The sequence below is a fragment of the Diabrotica virgifera genome, chromosome 1 (assembly GCF_917563875.1).
Source record: "Diabrotica virgifera virgifera chromosome 1, PGI_DIABVI_V3a".
Lineage (NCBI taxonomy): Eukaryota > Metazoa > Arthropoda > Insecta > Coleoptera > Chrysomelidae > Diabrotica > Diabrotica virgifera.
In genome coordinates this window covers 87767864-87791807 of record NC_065443.1, presented here as the reverse complement: position 1 = coordinate 87791807, position 23944 = coordinate 87767864, and the positions used below count along the sequence as shown (strand labels likewise).

General features: G+C 32.5%; 1 protein-coding gene across 2 annotated transcripts in view; it reads right to left on the bottom strand.

The window, feature by feature from the left end:
* The window catches only part of LOC114337066 (uncharacterized), a 654507-nt gene that overhangs the window by 17214 nt on the left and 613349 nt on the right, over nt 1-23944 (bottom strand). The window contains exon 6 of one of the 2 annotated variants that reach the window (XM_050642021.1): nt 21498-21753. In XM_050642021.1, coding sequence (XP_050497978.1) covers nt 21498-21753 — 256 coding nt within the window. The remainder of the gene's footprint in view (nt 1-21497; nt 21754-23944) is intronic. The other variant, XM_050642024.1, reaches the window with a different exon arrangement.

Sequence of the window (23944 nt, the reverse complement as noted above, 5' to 3'; positions counted from 1 at the left end):
TTTTATATTCCAAAAATTGGAACCAAAATGTATTCATCCCAGCCAAATATTCCTCATTAAAAATTTCATTTAAATTCGTTTAATTCTTTCCTACGATACTTATACAGGGTGTCCCGAAAAGATTAGTCATAAATTATACCACAGATTCTGGGGTCAAAAATAGGTTGATTGAACCTCACTTACCTATATACAATAGTGCACACAAAAAAAGTTACAGCCCTTTGAAGTTACAAAATGAAAATCGATTTTTTTTCATATATCGAAAACTCTTAGAGATTTTTTATTGAAAATGGACATGTGGAATTTTTATAGCAGCAACATCTTAAAAAAAATTAAAGTGAAATTTGTACACCCCATAAAAAAATTTTATAGGGGTTTTGTTCCCTTAAACCCCGCCAAACTTTTGTGTACGTTCCAAATAAATTATTATTGTAGCACCATTAGTTAAACACATTATTTTTAAAACTTTTTTGCCTCTTGGTACTTTTTTGATAAGCCAGTGTTTATCGAGATATTTTGAATATTTGTCGAATCCACCACATATTTGTATATGGTTAAGTATGTTTATAGAAACTTGTTAATAATCTGAAAATTTATTTATAACTTACATTTTTAGGTATATTTTGAAAAAGAAGCCACATCTCGATAAAAGGTGACTTCAGAAAAAGACTAAGACGCAAAAAAGTTTTAAAAACACTGTGTTTAACTAATGGTACCACAATAATAGTTTAATTGGAACGTACACAAACATCTGAGGGGTTTAAAGGAACAAAATCCCCATAAAATTTTTATGTAAATATATTAAAAAAGAAGTCGCATCTCGATAAAAACTGGCTTATCGAAAAAATACTAAGAGGCAAAAAAGTTTTAAAAACGTTGTGTTTAACTAATAGCACCACAATAATGAATTAATTGGAAGGTACACAAAAGTTTGGGGGGGGGGGGTTTAAGGGAACAAAACCCCCATAAAATTTTATGGGGTGGACAAATTTTACTATAATTTTGTTTTAAGATGTTCCTTCCATCAGAATGATACATGTCCATTTTCAATAAAAAATCTCTAATAGTTTTCGATATATTGAAAAAAATCGATTTTCATTTTGTAACTTCAAAGGGCTGTAACTTTTTTTATGAGCACATTTGTACTAAGGTAAGTTAGGTTCAACCGAACTATTTTTGACCCCAGAATGTGTGGTATAATTTATGACCAATCTTTTCGGGACACCCCGTATATCCGCCAGAAAATAGCTCATCATTAAATAAATCATAAACTAATGGTAAAAGATAATTAAAATAAATGATAAACTAAAGGATTGTGAGTAGACGACTTATTTCGCTAACATACATGAATATGTGCTCACACCAGCAACCTTTTTATCTTTTAATTTATTATGCTTGACAAAATAATTAACATTACACCCGAATCTCCCTTGCCTCCTGATTCCTGAATTAAGTAAGGATTTGAGTCATTGCAATACGTCAAAATGTCAGTGAAAGATTTCGGCAGAGGATATGAGAGCTTCAATGCTAAAATATCACCTTTAAATAAAAATACAGAGTTGAGCGTGCTAATAACCGGCAAAATAACGTGTGTATGTATTTGTGTTTTATTGGCACTGGTTTTAGCAACCGACTGGCCAGTCAATGTTAGACCTGGATTCCGCGTACCAAAAAAAGTTGATTAATAGCAAGCTGAAAATTTGTTAATAGCTTAACGGTGTTTAGTCGGACAAACTTTGATGTATGGGAACCCTGGAACAGGGGAAGTTCTAATTGTGGAAGAGGTTAAAAATTTGGTACGTTAGACTACGAAAAATTCCATGTATTTTGTCGGACAGAAATTCCAATTGATTTGTTACCATTTCATTAAACGCTCATGCAAAAATCAGACTGGTGTTTATAACCAACTGGGCATTTTAATGAGTGGAACACGAAGAATATATCAAATGACAGGAATCATGTTGGTTAGTAATAGTAGTCTGATATTTGCATGAGAATTTAATGAAAGTGTAAGAAATCAATTGGATGTTCTGTCCAACAAAATACATGGGACGTTTTCGTAATCTGACGTTCCGAATTTTTAAACTGTTCCACAATTAAAACTTCCCCTGTTCCAGTGTTCTCGTACATCAAAGTTTGTCCGTCTAGACAAGGTTAAGCTTTTAACAAATTTTCAGCTTGCTCTTAATCAACTTTTTTTTGGTACGCGAGATCCAGGCCTATGTGTTTTGAGTTCTCTCTTTTAGAAAATGTGTGCTTAGTATCTACATTTAAAACTATTACTACTACCAAGTTTTTAACTCTGTTTTTTTTATTATTTTTTCTTATTATATTTTTTTACAATTATTTTTTTATCATATTTTTTATTTTTTTTTTAGTTATTTTGTTTTGTTTATTTTTATGTATTTTTTTGTATATTTTTTACTACGCTAAGACCTAAACCCGATTCAACACCTCGTGACAGAAGAGCGCAAAAGATGAAAAACATAATTAAGTTGTGAGATAAAAAAAAATGAAACGTGTAGAGATGCTAAATTTGGACGTAAAAACCTATAAATTTACATTCTATCTATTGTCTCCCACCTTTAGACGTATCGGATGAGTTTGGCAACTGCCACTGCAACAGTGACAGCTTCACCTAGTTGACATACTCCTCTGATACGCAGTGGCGAAGCGTCCATGTAACCACTGTTACCATTGGTAACATTTACAAATCTTGCAAATAAATATTTTATGACTACTACGAAATAATTCCGTTTATATTTTTTACCAACAGAAATACTTGTTATAGTACCTAATTCAGTAAATACACAACTAGACGCACGAAAATATTGGCGAGATATGTGAATAAACGACACGCTATCATATGCCGTTACCGATACTGGCACTGGTAACTGTAACGCAGGAGAAACCTCGCCATCGCTCGGGACTAGCTCTGAAAATTTTGAAGGACCGACGGGTCTAGAGACGGCGCGCGGGCACGCGGTGCATATCAGTATTGTTACCATTTTGAAGATTGGTAAAACGTTGGTTTAGTATGTTTAGTACCTATTACAGATTACAGTGTGCGTGCATTTAAACATGGAAGAGTGTTGCTACGTATTGCGTAATTGATCAACTACTTGAAAAGTCATTCTACTTGTATATTTTTTTATATATTATTTTAAAGAAAAAAAATGATATTATTGAAAATGGAAGAATTAAAATATAAACAATAGTTTTCAACATCTGTTCTTTTCCTACTTGTTCATTTTTTTATGTTAATTTTATGGTAGAATAATATGTTTAGTTTGTTTATTATTTATTGTTATACTTGTTACATACCTATACATAAATACATATAATTTGGGAATAGTGATTTGTTTAATTTTATCCCACAGGATTCAAAACAAAAACTTATACTTGGGAGGTTCAAAATATTTTTTAGATAGGATTTTTTTACATCTGGTTTTAGTAACACTTTAGAAAAAGTCACGCGTCGCCACTGCTGATACGTCTTAGTAGAAAACAACAAATAAAATGTAAGTTTACTGGTTTCTTGTCGCTAAATTTACCACCTATAACACCTTCATTTCTTTTTATCTCACAATTTAATATATTTTCCATCTTTTGCGCTATTTTGCCGGTTATTAGCGCGCTCATCACTGTAGATTTTCAATACATTTTCGTATTTACCATTCTGAAAATTTTATCCCTCTCAAATAATTGTTTGGGTATAATTTTTGTTGGGAAGATGTAAGATAAGGCTTTAATTTATTTTTTCTTAAAATTTTTTTAACATTTCTCTTTGCAATAATTACCTATTTCCTTCTCAATTTGGCGTATTCACTTTAAACCAAAAATAAGCAATTACGTGTTTACTGTGCTTTCAAGTTAGGTAGATACTGATTTTTTTGTTGGTAAATAAAACTCTCAAGAGATTATTATCCTGTTGCTGAGTGTTTTGTTTTTATGTACCTTTAATATATTATGACGTCAAGTATAAAGCTTTTATTGCCTTAAGGTGATACAGTAGCGATCAACAGGTAGCCAAAACGCGTTCCAAGATTGCGGCTGTAATTTTGAATATTTTTTCGAGATATTTGGCACACGTATTCGTACTATAATAAAGAATGGCGGTACAGAGCCGAATTTGAAAAATATATTAATATGTGGAAATTACTCTGTAATTAAATACAATATTAAAAAAACGAGCCTGTACCGCCATTAAGAAGAACAAAAAAATACACTTTCTTCAAATAAACTTTTTTATCCGATGCCTAGATTTTGTGTCATTTTGGAACTACTAATAAAATAAAAAATATTAGTAGTTCCAAAATGACACAAAATCTAGGCATCGGATAAAAAAGTTTATTTGAAGAAAGTGTATTTTTTTGTTCTTCTTAATGGCGATACCGGCTCGTTTTTTTAATATTGTATTTAATTACAGAGTAATTTCCACATATTAATATATTTTTCAAATTGGGCCCTGTACCGCCATTCTTTATTATATTACGAATTTCAGGCACTCCTAGGTGTGACTAGGCAATCCTCATGTCTGACTGACGGTCTTAGTCAAAGCCCGAAATAAATTACAGTTTCGGCCTTTGACTAGTCAAACCTAGGAGAGACTAAGTTGTTCAGGCAAAGGTCGAAATTCAATTTTATGAAATCGGGGTTTGACTAGTCAAACCCCGATCTAGCTTAAAATGTCGTAATTTATTAGATTAGGTTTAATAAAACGTCATTTTTTTATTTTAATGTTTATTATTGTTATAAATGGTCGAAATTAAAATAAAAAATATAGTGTTTATTCCCACATGTTGAGGCATTTAGATTTGCACAATACGTTAGCGTTAGACCTTTTACACTTATATAATTTTAAAGAGCATTTCTTATTGCAGTAGCATTTTATAAAGCCTTGTCCTCCAAATTTAGAATCTTTTGTTTTAATTTCTCTTAGAGACAGCTTAACGTCTAGAACATCTTCGAAATTAAGTAAATTCTCTTTGAATTATATTATTTAATTTCTTGAAAAAAGTGTGTTTATTTTTCCTTATGTCGTACCAACTCTATATAAACCGTCAATTGATTTATCGTCAACTGTGAAAGAAGATATTTCAATCGGAGTAAAAATTAAGTATCACCATAATACTAACGAAGCCCCTGGACCGTCGTCACTAGGAGAGGAAGAAAATTGTCAAACAATGTAAACGGATCGAAACCGTATGAATTTGACTGAGTTAACGCGATAAATAACTTCGATAAGATGCTGGTTAATTGATTAAAACGTGTGAAAAGATATTTACTTTATTATCTTTAAGGCACTAACATTAAACAGTAAAAAATATAAGATAAGTCCGTTATACTTGAACTGTCCAAAATGTTGATAAAACACGACACTTTGAATAGATTTGCACGATAAGATGGGATTGTTTCGCCCAAGCCGTGGTGTTTTGACGCTTATGCCTCTACGAACCTTTTCTTGAGTAAAAGGGCTATTACATCGTCCTAAATTTAGTGTCCGATATTTAGAACGTTCTGAATTCAGGATAGTGTAATCGCATTTAGTCAGTTAGCATCCTAATTAGGATGGTTTTTCGACTTCCTAAATGGCTAAATCGTAGAGATGGAACACAATAGTATTTTTCGGTAATATTTTTTTGTTATTGGCATACACATTAGTGATTCAGCCAGTTACAAGTTAATATTTTAGCCCTATGCATCACATTCAAACGATCAACCTAGTTGGTAGGTACCAATAATTTTGTATTTTTAATCTAGAGCAGAGGTTCTCAACCAGTTGTACGCGTACCACTGGTGGTACGTGGGACGATTTCAGGTGGTACGCGTCGCGTGGGTGAAACAAGCTGTTACGCTGGGCCTCTGTCTGCGGATGTGGCAGAATACAGTATTCCTCGAAATATCTCAAATACCAGATGTAGTGGTTGACATAATTCATAATTCTTCACTTGGAATCTCTTCAAGAAAGTTTTAATAAATATTTCTCTGAAGATTATTCCAAACTTGACTGGATCAGAAATCCTTTTGCAGGAATCTCACCAAATGAGTTGTAACTGCAGGAAACATTCATCGATCTAATAGAAAATAGTTCTGTGAAACACAGCTTTAAAGAGAAATCCTTAGTTGACTTCTGGATTGAGTTAAAATCCGAGTATCCAATGCTCTTCTGACAAACTATGCTGTTTTTGATGCCATTTGTCACTAATTGCTCGTGTAAGACTGGTTTTAAGTACTGGACTATGGTATATATTTTAAAATTAAAATTAGACACCACACTTGTGTCTATAAAACAAGCCAATGGACATGTTTCTGATAGTAAACATGTTTCTAAAAACAATATGATCGGGGGGCATTCTTCCATTCCATGACCCCCTACCCCCAAATGTTTGGTGGTACGCCAAAATCTTCAAAATATTTCAGGTGGTACGCAGTTACTAAAAGGTTGGGAACCCGTGATCTAGAGGATGACATGTATTTAATTTGGTTTTTAAATATATTTATATTTATATTTCTTACCATGTTTTTCCTCCAATTCGCAAATCTATATCACAACTAAACAAATTTTTCTTACATGTAATTATTATGGGTTTTTAAATTACCTAAAGTCGAGACAAATGGAAAATGAAGACACTAAGTTATTATAGAAGATAGGATCGATTAGATAATAGTCATATAAATAAAACAAAATGCGAAAAGGCAAAATTTTAACAGTTTTAAATGACAACTATATCTGCCATAAATTAGAAATCTGTTACAGCCGTATCGACCTGAAATTCCTTTGAACCCATCACATTAAACAGATGTGATCGAAACAGACGCCGCCGATGCGTTTCTCTATGGTACCTATTCCGTACCTATTTCATTTCAAATCTCTTGCCCGGTCGTTCCGAAAAGTGTACGATCGGCGCTGGAATCGAAACCGATGCCGTCAAAGTTTTGTCACGTGTAATACGTGGAATAGTCGATTGAAACATATTCCGACGTACCCGCTCCAGTTCCAGCGTGCCATCCCTAATCGAAACGAACGTCGCCGATGTGTTCCCTACTAACCCTATGGTGGCTCTTTCGATGTGGCTGTGCTAAAACCTATTCCGAGCGAGAATCCAGTTCCGAGTTTATTATAAATTGCGGATTGCGGTCGATGCGGCGCCGTTGAAATCGAAACCGATACCGTCGACTTTTTGGTCACTGGTGCGTGGAATAGACGATTGGGACCTATTCCGAGGTACCTGCTCCAGTTCCATCATGCCATCTCTAGACCGTTTCATTCTTCTTTAGGGCACTCAAAGTTTGGTTGTTGTGGTCTGGGTTACCGATAATGTTTTGGCGCCGTAAGTCATGTTTGGAAGCGCACATTAGTCGCGACGTCTTCTTTTTCAGATAATTTGGCATGTTCCTCTTGAAGATGTCTGATAGAGCTCCGTATGCGACCCATGCTGAGGTGATCCTTCTTTGTAGCTCGGCAGTTTGGTTGTCTGGCAATTTGGAGTTCATGCCCTAAATATTTATATTTATGGACCAAATGCTATTTCATTGAAGTCGGCTTTTGGATTTTCGTTTGGTATTACCAGGTTTGTCATGTTTTGTGTCTTTCCAAAATTTATGTTTAAACAAACTTTCTTACAGGCGGCATCTAACGCAGTAAGCATACATAGTTCTAATCTCTCCAAAGTTGTGTGTTATAAGAGGTACCTGCTCCAGTTCCACCATGCCATCTCTAGTAAATCGGATGGATGTACATGTGTACAATCCTGTACCATTTTCTATGCACCCAAAATAATAAAAATGTCACTGGATGTACCCAAAACGATAAACATGTCACGATGCTGACTGAAAGGTAATCATCTTCGAAGAGCGTACCTGTTTTACCTGCTTTTAAAAGTTTAACCTGCTTAAATTAGGGCAGTCAATGAGGGTATGTGACTCCGAATTCTATCCTACTATATCTATTTATTTGATATTTTCACAATAAGTAGGGAACAGCTCAAGAAACAAAGTCTACCCTATGCCGATGTGTGCTTTTGTCTTGGGGGCGGTTCCCACCCCTTCTCGGGGGTGGAAAATTGGTTAAATAACTACGGAAATTGCTAGAGAACCTAATTCTAAGCAAAAACTGTTCTATATTTTTTTTTCGAAAACTCAATAGTTTTTGAGTTATTCGTGGTTGAAAATTGATTTTCATTGAAACATAACACCTTTTCAAACGGTTTTTTGCGAATACCTTAAAAACTATGCATCTAACTAAAATATATAAAATATTTTTGTAGCTTATAAAATAACAGAGATTATTCCTTTATGAATCTTCTAGTTATAACACAAAAAGATATATAGTAAGTGAAAAGAGTTTGTTTTTTTAGTGCATGCTCAAATCAGTGTATTCAACTTGAAATAACAGAGAAACGGTCGATTTTAGGTGTATAATGCTACCAATAATTTTTGTTGTGCTTGAAAAGACCTTTAAAATAAGCAATATTAAATGTCGATTACATTCAAACTAAGCGAGATAAACTGCAAAAAATTTGATGACTAACGTATTTTAAGAAAAAAAAAGAGGAGAATATTTAACCCCTCATCCACAACAAGTCAAATGCATCGTTTTCCTTTTACAATACATTTTACTATAGTGTTATTTTTATATTCAAATAGTTGGGCGGGTTTAACATGAGTGGTTTTTGAAAAAAATAAGATCAAATTATTGAGCGCATTTTTAAATTTTCTTAAAAATCTTCCTGTTCTTCCACGTAACATGTAACTTAAATTCCATACAAAAATGTAGGTTTCTTTTAGATAAACATTTTAATTTTATTTTTTATAACCGTATCTCTTACACTCAACGAAAAAGGTAGGTAATATCAATAAAAATGTTAATTCAGACAACAAACGCAATAGTTAAAATTTGTCCAATTCTTGGTTTTATTGGGACAACAAAACGATGTTCATCAATTCATTATTTTCGTTCGTTGAGCCAATGTATTACGTTTATTGAATGGGTGAACATTCATTATGTATACCAAAATATCACTTTATTGGTATTACGAACTCTGTTCACTGAGTCAACGAACAATATTTATTGATATTACGAACTCTGTTCACTGAGTCAACGAACACTATTTATTGAAACAACAACGTCGTTAATTGACCGACGAAGACTATTCGTTGTGTCAATAACAGTGTTATTTCTCCTAACGTATTTCGTTTATTTCTACAATTATTTCCGTTTATTGTTACAATTAATTCCGTTCATTGCCACAATAAATACCGTTTTCCTTACAAGAAATTCTATTCATTCTTACAATCAGTTTCGTTCATTCCTACTATGAACGTATTTTATATTAATAATTACTGAATGCAATAGCCCAATGTATGATATTAATTGATTAATAATATTTTTTTAAATCCTCCTTTTTGCCCTTAACCTAAAGGACTTTACACTGTGTGATTTTTCATATGATTTCACTTATACAGTGTACTGGAATAAGTGTTACACTCCCCCACCCCCTTATTAACTTATTTATTTTTAGCACATAAGCAAAACGCTCGGACAGGTCGATTTTTAAAATAATCAAAGTATATTATAACATCAATGTTTCGAACTTTACACGATCCCCCTTCAGGTGACAGGCGCGGCGTAACTTGGTTTTTTTTTAATGGGAAAGTACGTCATGTGACAGATTATTTAAAAGCGTTTGAAATAGTGATTCCAAAAATGTATAACACCTTAATCCTTTTTGAGAGCGTGGGTGCAAAATTTCAATCGAATTCTTTTTAAACGCATTCATTTTTTTTGGAATTCTGAGACAACTAATAAGTATTTTTGAAAAATTTAAACGCAGAATAAAATATTACATTATTGCCGAGGGCAGAAAGTCCCTTAGAATAAACAAAAAGTTTCTGTTGAATGGTATGCCTATTTGAAATTAAAAATCATACTAAATTTTCTCTTTTTCACCCCTGTGACTCATTAAAATAATCATTATAGAAGTGCTCAGGGACTTCAGACCCTCGATAATACTGTAATATTTTATTTTGCATTTAAATTTTCAAAAATAATAATTAGTTTTCTCAGGATTCGAAAAAAATGAATACATCTAAAAAGAATTTGACCGAAATTTCACGATAATAGACACACAAAAACTTCCTTCTACTACGGACTATACTTGAAAACGAAATGCAATTATTATTCGGCACTTTGGTAACACAGAGAATCTAGGGAGGGGTATCACGATAAGGAAAAGCCGTTAACTTTCAAATGGTCAAGCAAAACATTTATTCTCTCAACAACTACGATTATTGTCACAATGAACGCATTGGTTGTGGGTATTAAATTCAGTAGTAGATTGATTAATGCATTCGTTGTCACAACAATCGATTTACATCTATTCAATAATCATATATTACTCTATATTACCAATATTTGTATATTGTTTTAATGAAATCTGTACGTTGTCACGATAAACCAAGGTAATTGTTGGCCATCTACGAAATCAAGAACGTGAGTTGCTGCCAGAATTAACAGTATTTATTAAATATACGAAACTAAGTTATTGGCTGAATAAATTGAGTGTTATTGATTAATGTACTCTAGTTATTCTCACAATTATTATTCAATCATTGTGACAATAACCAACTACATTCGTCAATGTCTAAAAGTTCGTTGAAACAACAAATTAAATTGTTGTGACAACGAAATACTATTCAGTAATCACTGTTAATCAACATTACGAACTAAATTTTTTTGAGTGTATCATTTTCAAGTTACATGGAGAAAAAGGAAGATTTTTAAGGAAATTTAAATATGCGCTCTATAATTTGATTTTATTTTTTTCAAAAACCATTCATTTTAAAGCCGCTCAACTTTTTGAATACATAAATAATACTATAATTAAATGTATTGTAGAAGGAAAACGATGCATTTAAATTCTTGTGGATAAGGGGTTAAATATACTTCTCATTTTTTTCTTAAAATTCGTTAGTCATAAATTTTTTGCAGCATATCTCGCTTAGTTTGAATGTAATCGACATTTAATATTGCTTATTTGAAAGAACGTTCCAGTCACAACAAAAGGTATTGGTAGCACTATACACCTAAAATCGACCGTTTCTTTGTTATTTCAAGTTGAATACACTGATTTGAGATTGCACCAAAAAACAAATTCTCTTACGTATCATATCTCTTTTTGTGTTATAACCAGAAGAATTATGAAGAAACGAATCTCCTTGTTTTTTTATAGGCTACAAAAAAGTTTTATATAGTTTTTTTAGTTAGATGCATTGTTTTTAAGGTATTCGCAAAAAACCGTTCGAAAGGGTGTTATGTTTCAATGAAAATGGCCAATTTTAAACTACGAATAACTCAAAAAGTATCGATTTTTCGAAAAAAAATTACAGAGCAGTTTTTGCTTAGAATTAGGTTCTCTAGCAACTTCCGTAGTTATTTAAGCAAAAAATTTCCCACCCCCGAGAAGGGGTGGGAACCGCCCCCAAGACAAAAGCACACATCGGCATAGGGTAGACTTTGAAAAAGGAGATAAGTTGAGCCTATTCCTAAAATTTAATTAAAATCCATGCAGTAGGATAGAATTCGGAGGTAATAACATAGTCTTGCTCTCAATGACTGCCCTAAATCGAATCCCTGTGGTTTTAACACTTGGTTGTCAAACCCTGTGGTTTATAATTTACGATCCTAAATTTAGGATAGTGTAATAGCGAGCTTCAGTGACTGAATTTAGTGTCCTAAATCGTATCCTGAATATCGGTCCTGAATTTAGGAAAATGTAATAGCCCTTTAACTGCTTTGCCGACTGCCTGTAGGCGACTCTCTCATCGTAAGATGATATTATGTGGATATATTGGTATAAAACTACCACGTTGCCATGTCATAAAAAAGGCAAAAATAAAGGAATTAAGAGGGCATAATCAAACAATTTAGATTACTTCTTCAGATGTGGTTTGTTGTATTTGCCAAAAGGAGAGCTCTGACGCACATACGTGCATAATTTGTAGTCTGGTGGTACATGTTGTATACGCTGACAGCACACTTGGTGCATACTATGAAGGTTTTGAAAGAAAAGTTACATGCATGCTTTGTGTACACACAGAAAAGATTAAACTAAATAAAGAAAACGCGATTGAAGGTCTTTATGCCCAGGCTAATGCTATGGGACAATTAAGTGAAAAAGAAATCCTCCAATTTCGATCGGAAAAGCTGTAACAATACCGAGATGAGCCAAAGAAGAACAATATAGAACAATAATTGACGGTTTATATAGAGTTGGTACAAAATACGGAACAATAAACACACTTTTTTCAAGAAATAAAATAAAAGAATTTTCTTAATTTTGAAGATGTTTCAGACGCTAAGCTGTCTCTAAGAGAAATTAGTACAAAATATTCTAAATTTGGATTACAAAGCTTTATAAAATTCCACTGCAATAAGAAATGCTCTTCAAAATTATGCAAGTGTAAAGACCTAACGTATTGTGCAACTCTAAATGCCATAATGTCTCACATGTGAGAATAAACACTAATTTTTTTTTTAGAAAATGGTCCAAAATGGTCCAAATACCATTCATGGTCCAAAAAGTTTTTCAATGGTCCAAACACCAACACCGTTCACAAAAATTTTGAAAACGGTTCAAAAAGTTTTTCAATTAAATATCTTTTAAAAATATTTTATAAATATTTTTATTAGGTTGAAAAAGTTGGACTTTTATTAATTTTTTTATTTTAACTACGACAATATAAAAATAATATACATTAAAATTAAAAAATGATGTTTTATTAAACCTAATCTAATAAATTACGACATTTTAAGCTAGATCGGGGTTTGACTAGTCAAACCCCGAATTCATAAAATTAAAATTCGACCTTTTCCTGACCAACTTAGTCTCTCCTAGGTTTGACTAGCCAAAGGCCGAAACTGTAATTTATTTCGGGCTTTGACTAAGACCGTCAGTCAGACCTGAGGATTGCCTAGTCAAACCTAGGAGTGCCTGAAATTCGGGCTTTGACTATAACATATATATCAAAAGCTCCACAAGATTTTAAAAATTTTCATAATAAAAATCACCTTGTACATTGCTAATTTAAGGTGCTACTGATGATTTTATTCGGCAGTTGACGAAAAACGCATTTATTTTAACGAAAAATGAAGTTATGACATATTAACTACTTTTTGCTTATCCCCTATATCACACGTTGTTAGTACAAAATCAATACAACAAAGTTTCTTTGGTGTGCGTGATCAGTACGCTTTATTTCGTGACTCAATTGACTAAATACAATATTGAGAAGTTCTCAAGATGTTTAGTTTTTAATAATATCAAATTAATCTTTCGGAACTCCAAACAATGCTTTCATGAAATACTTATAAGTTTGATTAAAAGCCGGTTGTTATAGGACTATTAAAATGTAATATTATTAATAAATCCAATAAAAGCATAAAGTGCTTAAACATCGTTAGACCTATGAGACTTTTAAATAATTATTATGAGAGATTTTAGGAAAATTGGAAATATACCTCTAGTAAATTGTATTTTGCAAAATTACAGCAAAATCATAACAAAGCCTCTTATAGCAAAATTCCAACTTCGCTTATAGTAGGGGAGGAAAGCATGCTTGCAGTTACTTGAGCGTTATGGCGACCTATTAAGTTGTGAAGAGTTGGTCCTAAAACCAAAAAAAGTTAAGTTAAATTTTCCATACCGGGGGGACTTTCCATTTTTTAATTTAATTTTCATTTCCAACAATTGTTTTTTAATTCGAAAAATGTCCCAAATAAAATTTGCTTATTTTTACGTAAAGAATCAAAACCTGCAATAAAAATTGGGGGCTCCTATTTAAGATTTTAAAGCAACCTCCCACCCCATCTCTGTAGGAGTCGTGTTTGGTGCCATTCGATAGATTTTCCAAAAATATTGAACATGTATTTTTTAATTTTTCGATCTGACGTTCATTTCACGAAATATTCGCTTTTTTGTGAAACTTTGTGACTCAATTCCATGACCCATTTCCTTACGCCCTGCTCAAATAGTCAGATTTTTGAAATATACACTCTTTTGCACCTCCATTAACGAACTCTCGTGTAATAAGAGCCAATATATGGTAGAGGTACATTTACAGGGTACAAAGTTTCTCCCCATGTGATAATATGACCCGCTCGAGTCTCCTCTTAGTCTCCCCTTAGTCTCCCCTACCATTAAAAAAGATACAAAAAAGCCACAACAGTGATAAACTAAACATTTAAAAATTAAAATTAGAAAACGTCAAAGAAAAACTGAAATAACAAATTAATGCAAACCTAGAATAAATACCGGAAACAAATGATGGTGGTGTAGGTCTACAGCAAGAGTAGCACTTCTTTAAAAATGCACTATGTTATGTAACCCAGTAGCAGAGAACTCACAGCAACCAGATGCAAGAAAGGACATTGGATCTGGATGACAGAAGATATCTTGGAAGTTATGGAGAACAGAAGAAGGCAAAAGAATAAAAACATAACTCATCAAAAACAGTATCGATAGCCCATAATCAAATAAGAAGGAAAATAAGAGAAGCTAAGAGACTTTCTTTGTTGGAGAATACGAACAAATAGAAGACTTACGAAAAATATACGATAACTTCAATCTCCAAAAGAAAGTTAAATAATTAGCTGACGTAGCAAAACAAAAAACCACCAGCATATTATTGGACAAAAAAGGAAAGATTTTAATGGAGACGGAACAGAAATTAAGAAGATGAAAATAATATATATAAACGAATTGTTCCATGACCAGAGACAGGAAAATATATATGAAGATAACCAGAGTAAATACGAGGGGCCCGAAATAATACAGTCAGTCAGAAGTTATGCATGCAGCAAAGTCCATGAACAATAATAAAGCTGTTGGTCCAGATGAAATACCAAGTGAACTGCTCAATGAAAAAAATATAGGTCTTTTAGTCCAACTATTTCACACAATCTATTCCACAGGCATCATTACACGTGAAACGCTGACATTAAAATTTATTTGCTACCATATATTTGCTATCACTTGCTACCATAAAGTCATGATGTGAACAAGTCAAATACGAGCTCAATGGTACCTAGAGCATGAAACATTGGATATTTTAAACATCCATGTTTAAATTCACATCTTATTTCTATGTTCCTATGAGAGATTAATTGTAAAGGGTTTTTACCCAAATATTTTTTACTTTGGTGGTTAGCATGTTAGATTCAAGCAAACACTGATGATGATTGGTCAACCGATTGCAAACTAGTTCTGTTCTGTGATGTAGCCCTATATAGGGATTTTAACAAATATAAAGTTTAGATGTGAAAAGAAGAATTCAAGCAGGAAACAAAGCATTCTACAGAAATAAAAAAAATTTCAAAGATAAGAAGATAAGCCGAAGTATAAAAATGAAAATCTACAAAACGACCATAAGACCAATAGTACTATATGCTTTGGAGATATTAACATTAACAGCAAGAGAAGAAGAGCAGCTGAAAGTTTTTGAGAGAAAAATTATAAGAAAAATTCTGGGACCAAAGAGGGAAAACGAAGAGGATGCAAGGCAATGGATGAACCACGAAATACAAGAATGGATGGGTCAAGAGGACATAGTTAGAGCAATAAAAGCACAGAGAATTAGATGGTCTGGACACATAATGAGAAGAGAGAAGAACAATCCGTTAAGAGTTATAACCGAATGGATACCACCAGGTACAAGAACCAGAGGCAGGCCTAAACTCAGATGGAGACAACAAGTGAAAGAAGACTTAAGAAGTATGGAAATTATAAATATAGGAAGGAAAATCAGAGAGAGAGAGAGAGAGAGAGAGAAGAATGGAGGAAGGTAGTGGAAACAGCGAGGTCACACCAGAAACTGTAAAACTAAACTCACAATGGAATGATCCCCCACAAAAAGGATCTTCAAGTGAAAACAGCTTCAGCTTCCTCGGGAGCGTATAGCTTGTATTATATAACTTTTATGAAGGATTTTATGGCTTTTTGTAATAAATGGTATACAGCCAACTACAGGAAAATAATTTTTTTCCTCGTGAATTTTTAACATTTATTTGTTTACCAAAGAGAGCAAATGCCAAAGAATGTGGTGATTATCGAACGATCAGTCTAATGTCACATGCCTTAAAACCCTGCTATATAAAAATTATCCATAGTAGAATACACGCTAAGCTGGAGATGGATATTAATGATTCCCAGTTTGGATTTCGGAATCAAGTGGACACAAGAGAGGCACTATTTCCTTTTACCGTGCTGACCCAAAGATGCTTGGATGTTAACCGAGATCTTTATGTTTGCTTTATAGACTACAACAAAGTATTCGGTAAGGTAAAAATATGACCGACTTAAAGAAGTACTCAAAAACAAAAATCTGGATATAAGGGATGTAACATTGTTATCAAATTTATACTCAGCCAACAATCAAATGTGAAAATTGGAAGAGATGTGTCAGAAGAAATGGAGATAAGGAGAGAGGTCAGGCAAGGTTGCATACTGTCGCCGGTATTGTTTAATGCTTATTCTGAAGAAATCATACAAGAAGCTTTGGTAAACGAGACAGTCGGCATAAAAGTGAATGGAAGTTTAATTAATAACATTAGGTATACCGACGATGCAGTCATAATAGCCGACAACTTGGAAGACTTAGAAATAATACTGAACAAAATATTAAGGTATAGTAGAGAATTTTCTCTTAAAATAAAAAATAATCAAAGTACCCCGCGCAAACCTTTTAAAAATTAGGTCCTAGTGGATATATTTCATACTTTGGGAAAATACTCTTTGAAGCATTATGATGAAAAGTTCTCATTGGCACAACTCGATCGTATGGAGGATTTTCAAGATATAGAGGCACAAACTCGGAAAATTATAAGATTTACTGGGTATTCCAATTCCCTTAGTTTTCAGCAATTTTACAGCATGATTGTTTCCGTGTTTGTTATACAGAGTGGGCCAAAGAAAACAGTCCACCTCGATATTTGGCAGTATTTATTAGATTTTAAGGAAATGAAGGAACAGGTCGATTTTTCATCTAAGGGGGACATATTTCTACGGTACATATATTTGTCATTTATCAACCCCCTCCCTTTCACTTTCCCCACCCCTTATTTTTAAATAGGGAATAGTGGTCGCGTGCTAGTTCGTTTAAAAAATTATTCAATTCTCTATTTAGTAATATAAACATTAACATAATTATTTATACAGGGACAAGAACAAATATTTTAATTAAATTAATTGACACAAAAAGAAGATAGTATGTAATTTATTTAATTCAAAATATATTCTACTGCTCTCACAAAACAGAAAAAGATATTTATTGATAAATAAACATTGTTTTTCGCTTAATTTCAATATTCAAGCTGCCACCCATCTGCCTCTTGGTAGGTTGAATATTGAATTTAAGCGAAAAACAATATTTATTTGTCAAATAAACATTTTTCTCTGTTTTCTGTCAGTAGTAGAATGTATTTTGAATTAAAAAATAAATTGCATACATTATCCTTTTGGCTAAATTAATTTAATTCAAAATAATTTTTTCCTGACACCCTGTATAACTAATTATGTCAATGTTAATATTACTGAATAGTGAATTGAATAACTCATCAAATGAGGTAGCATAAGACCCCTATTCTCTATTTAAAAATAAAGGGTTGGGGAAATGGAAGGGAGGGGGTTGACAAATGACAGATGTATGTACCGTAAAAATGTATCACCCTTAGATCAAAAATTGACCTGTTTCTTTATTTTCTTAAAATCTAATAAATACTGCCAAATATCGAGGTGGACTGTTTTCTTTGGCCCACTCTGTATACAAATAATAATCTACGATGATGTGGTGTTTGCTGAACATAATAACAAATATTTCCTGTATAAAGATATATTATTTTCTCCAATGACGACAAAGTTTCCTTATTTCTATATTAGTTTTAGAAATGGAAATTTTAATTAGGTACTAACAGGATTATAGGTCTGGATCCCGCGTATGAAAATAAAGTTGATTAATAGCAAGCTGAACATTTATTAATAGCTTAATAGCTTAAGGGTGTCTAGTCGGATAAACTTTGATATATGGGAACACTTGTAACAGGGGCAGTTTTAATTGTGGAACAGGTTAAAAATTTGGAACGGTCAGACCACGAAAACGGCACATTTATTTTGTCCGACAGAACAGACTTAAACTCTCCGAACAGAGATTAAACTCTCATGCAAAATCGGACTGCTATTTATCACCTGTCATAATTCCTGTCATTTCACATATTCTATATGTTCCACTCATTAAAACGCCCATTTGGTGATAAATAGCAGTGTGATTTTTGCATGAGAGTTTATTCTCTGTTCGGAGAGTTTAAGTCTGTTTTGTCGGACAAAATACATGTGCCGTTTTCGTGGTCTGACCGTTACAAATTTTTAACCTGTTCAACAATTAAAACTTCCCCTGTTCCAGTGTTCCCATATATCAAAGTTTGTCCGACTAGACACCCTTAAGCTATTAACAAATTTTCAGCTTGCTATTAATCAAGTTTTTTTTCATATGCGGGATCCAGACCTATCATCTTATTTTCTATATTATTTAAACTCACTTTACAAAACTCTTCACTACGACCAAAACAATAATCAATGCAATATAAAATATGCATAAAAATTAATCTAAGGAAGAGAAAATAATTAATCAAGGAAAAAACCTTTTATATCAAACAATGCAAAACCAACAAGCATACGATGATTAAAAGACATGAAGAAATAAAATACATGCACTTGCAAGATGAATTAAAAACAACAATTACAAAAGAATTTAAATTTTATGATCAAAAAATAAATATGGTGTTTACTAAGAGGTCAAGGAGGTAAAGGAACTAATAGACCCGAAACGCATAGAAGAGGGTGATGGATTGACTATCTAAAGAAATTAAAAGGAACAACAAATGACGTTGGAATCACAAACACAATCCATTACGATAAAAGAAGAACTTGACATAAACAACCAGGAAATACAAAAAATACTTTTAAAACTAAATATTACAATAAAGAAAAACTTGAGACATAAAATCAAGAATCTCCAAAAGACCAATAATGACGTACTAATTAAAATCAAGATCCAATACAGCCAAAACGCAGAGAATGTGGTAAAAAGAGTAGAAATAGAATAATCAGGAAGGATTACAGAAACCACTGATAGACCGAATGAAAAATTACAAAATCAGAACAAAATGTAATGTACAGGGTATAAACGACTAGACACTAAAGAGAAAACATTGATGGAACAACAACATCAGTAGATTGGCAGACAAAAGAGCTGTTAAAATATCAAAGCATAAATCACTAAGTGATAGAAGAATAAAATTATCGCCTGACCGCGCAAGAGACGGAGCGACAATCTTCCATAGAGGTATCAATCCGCCAAGGAACAAAAAACATTGCTTATACAGAGTGAGTCTGTAATTTGGAATAAATTCAATATCTAAAATACTAATCGTTTTTTTTAATGCTCAGACCCGTCGATTAGTATTTCAAATTGTCCTTTTTGACATACAATAATAATGTATACAGGGTGTCCCAACTTAGAGATATGACGTCATCGTTGATTTTCTTAAAAGGCAACACTGTCATTTTGATAGCTATTTTGATAGGGTGTGTAAAGTTTACATAAATGCAAAATTTCAAATTTTTATTCCCTATCATTTACAAGATAATAAAAAATAACAAAATTATGAAAAACAAAGAATCAAATAATAATTGAATTTAATGATTTTAATTGAGCAAATCCTCATAATGTTGCCCTCAATTATTGTCAAATAGTCAGTGGACAACATTATGAGCATTTGCTTAAGTGAAATAATTAAATTCAATTATTATTCGGTTACTTGTTTTTCATAACTTTTTTATTTTTTATTATCTTGTAAAGGGTAGGGAATAAAAATTTGAAATTTTGCAGTTATGTATAACTTTACACACCCTATTAAAATAGCTATCCAAATGACAGTGTTGCCATTTAAGGAAATAAACGATGACGTCATCTCTCTAAATTGGGACAACTTGTATACATTATTATTGTATGTAAAAAGGACAATTTGAAATACTAATCGACTGGTCTGAGCAATTTTCAAAAAAACAATTAGTATTTGAGATATTGAATTTATGTATTCCAAATTACAGACTCACTCTGTATAAAGGAAGAAGAAAAATAATATATATACATATATAAAAAAAGTCAAAAAAAAATAGACTCCATTATCAAAACTAAACTCTGCTTTTAAACCGGGAGGAGTAATTCAAATTTACCACGCCGTTATGCTTGTTTGTAGTTAGTCTAACCTCAGGCAAGTACTCCACTGTTATAAAATTTTGACGCTATTGACATTTATGAAATTTTGACACTATGTATTGGCATTTCATAGGTTAATTAAGTAATATCCGCGATTTTTGTGTTTTCTGCGTTATTCCTTTAATGTTTAGACTTTTAGTCTGCTTTTATACAAAAAGAAGTTATTCTTAGAACTTCTCTTTAGCGATGTACTCGTATTAGTACAATATAATATACAGTGCGTCCATAAAGTAACGCATACATTCATTATTTTGTAAACCGGCGAATTTAAGGAAAAATCCCGAAAGAGGTAGATTTTAGTTTTATATTAGGATTTTTTGGCATATATCTCATACTAGTGACGTCATCCATCCGGGCGTGATGACGTAATCGATGATTTTTTTAAATAAAAATAGGGGTAATTTGAAAGGATATTTAATTCTCTATTCACAAATATAAATATTAACATAATATAAACATAATATAAGTAATTATTTTTATAAGGTGTTCAATTTTTTTTCAATTAAATTAATTGACACAAAAAAATGAATTTATGTAATTTGTTTAATTCTAAATACGTTTTACTGCTATTAAAAAACATAAAAATATTTTATTGAAAAAATATTCATTGGTTTTCGCTTAAACGAAATGTTCAAATTATCAAGAGTCAAATGTGTGGCAGCTTTAATATTAACATTGAATTTAAGTGAAAAGCAATTTTTATTTGTTAAATAAACTTGTTTTTCCACTTTTTCTGACTACAGTAAAACGTATTTACAATTAAATAAATTACTATATTCTTCTTTTTATCTCAATTAATTTAATTTAAAAACAATTTTGAACACCCTGTAAAAATAATTATGTTAATGTTTATATTAGTAAATAGAAAATTAAATACCCTTTCAAATGAGCTATCACCCTATTCTCATTTACTTATGGACGCACTGTATATGGATTACCGTCGAATGCCGATATGATCAACCAAAAAAGAGGATGTATTTGGTGATTTTTCTAGTGACTTTCTTGGGTGTGAATCTGTCTTTGTAGTTTACTCCTCCTGATTTAAATACCAACCAGAGTACATTATAAACTAAGTAAGTTAAAAGCATGCAAATAACGTTAAACATACTTTACTTAACGTCGATAAAAACACAAAACACTAATAAAGATCAAAAACTGCCTACCATCGTACTTTTCTACGTAGATGGACCACTCACCAAGTAGGAGGGCCTCTCTCAGGGGCACGTTTTCGCTCTGGACCACGCTTTCCCTATCGCTTCTGTATAATATCGGCGCGATGGAGGCCACGCATTTGACTCTCATCGAGCCGCCTCTGAAGTGCTGTTCCGATAGAGTAAAGCTCAGGCCTAATGTGGAAGACATCAGCCCTTTCGGATGGTGCGATGGGGGATAGTAGATGAGAGCCTCTGAATTTTGGATCTGGAAATTTAAAATTATTATGACGTTTTTGATCTCAGAGCAAAAGGTTTGTCAGCGAATTAAATAACAAAATAAACATTTTTATAAGACTTGAATTGATAAAAGTATTACTTGGCTTTTAACAAGGTTCTGAAACTGTTAACTTGTGGCAGGTCTAAGTTAAACGTAATAGACGGAGAGGCAGCGCTGAAAAATCTCTTTGAATTTACTAAAGCTAGATTTTTTACAGTTGATTACTGTGAGTGTGTAGAGAAACATACTGCGGTCGGTCAAGCGAAACGTAGAACAGGGGTTACTGAGAGGGTATCAAAGTTGCTTTCCTACGAAGGTAATTAAATTCATTTACTAAGGCTGAAAAATAGTACACACATTCTAAATTAAATATAAATAAAAGTTATTATAGTCGGTCAGCTGTATGACGGGACAGACCCGGTCGGTCAGCCCCAATAGTCGATTGAGGAAATAAAGCATTTTGGCTCGCAATTTTTTTTGTCCAGCATGGATTTACTTGAAATTTTCAAAGAAGGTAGGGAATAGTCCAAGGATCATTTTCTATATCATGCTGCTATCATACGCTAAAACCTTGGGGGCGGTTGCCACCCCATCTCGGGGGTGGGAATTTTTTATTATATTTTAACCATGTAATTCGATGGAAAAATGATTCTAAGAAAAAAATGTGTTTTACATTTTCGACAAAAAAATCGACTATTTTAGAGGGTATATTCTATATATTTTTGGGGATAAAAAGTTTCTTCAAAAATGATTTTGTAGGATTTTTAAAAAGCTATAAGACTGTGTAAATTAAATTCTTAGTTTTTAACTGGGGCGGGTTTAAAGGGCTCGAATAAGGGGGTTTTTGCTGGTAAATTGAGGTTTTAAACAGCTATATCTGGCTAACTATTCGCTGTAATGAAAATCAATGCACAGGGTAATTTTAGTCATTAAAAAAGCTACAATTCAGTAGTTAATGTAGTTCAGTAGTTTTGTATCTATATTATTTTCGGAGATATTTTGAAGTAAAAGGTAAAAAATACCAAATTGCAAAAAATCAATTTTTTTAAACTCCAATTTATATTGAAATTAGGCATTTAAAATAGGTTAAACTCCTTGAGTGTATTGATAATATAAACATGAAAGGAACTACAGAAAGGTAAAGACCAATTTTGAATAAGGAAGGTAGTTAGGGGGTTGTGTTCACTGATTTTTTCGTAGAGAAAAGCAGCTAGTGACATTTTTTTGATTATAAGTCGCTTAATTTTCATGCTAGAAACGTTTTATTATTTTTTTTTGAAATGTTTAATTGTATACCTGAAAAAATAATATATAAGTTGTCCTCCAAAAATGCAAATTTTTCCCATTATTTGGCTGTGAATATTTCAAAATATGCATTTTACGAAAAAAGCTAACTTAACATGCCGTATCTCGGTTTGTATTGGTCTTAAAGATATTATTGGAAAACAATTTGGTTTGTGTTAGTAAAAGATACAATTTTGACATTTACAGTTTTTTTGATTAAATGCATATTTTTCGAGGTATTTTCAAAAAATCCTCTAAAAATTCGATTTTTTCGTCGAAAAACTAATTTTCAAGCGCGAATAACTCGAAAAATATTAGTTTTACGAAGAAAATGTAAAAAAACATTTTCTTCTTAGAATCACTTTTTCCATCGAAGTGCATGGTTAAAATGTAATAAAAAATTTCCACCCCCGAGATGGGGTTGCAACCACCCCCAAGGTTTTAGCGTATGATAGCGGCATGATATAGAAAATGATCCTTGGACTATTCCCTACCCTCTGTGAAAATTTCAAGTACATCCATGCTGGACGAAAAAATTACGAGCCAAAATGCTTCATTTCCTCAATTGACTATTGGGGCCAACCGACCGGCTCTGTCCCGTGATACAGCTGACCGACTATAATAACTTTTATTTATATTTAATTTATAATGTGTGTACTTATTTTCAGCCTTAGTAAATGGATTTAATTACCTTCTTAGGAAAGCAACTTTGATACCCTCTCAGCAACCCCTGTTCTACGTTTCGCTTGACCGACCGCAGTGTGTTTCTCTACACACTCACAGCAATCAACTGTGAACAATCTAGCTTTAGTAAATTCAAAGAGATTTTTCAGCGCTGCCTCTTGGTCTATAAGTTTATATGGGATTAGCCACAGTTGGGTTATAATGACAATTA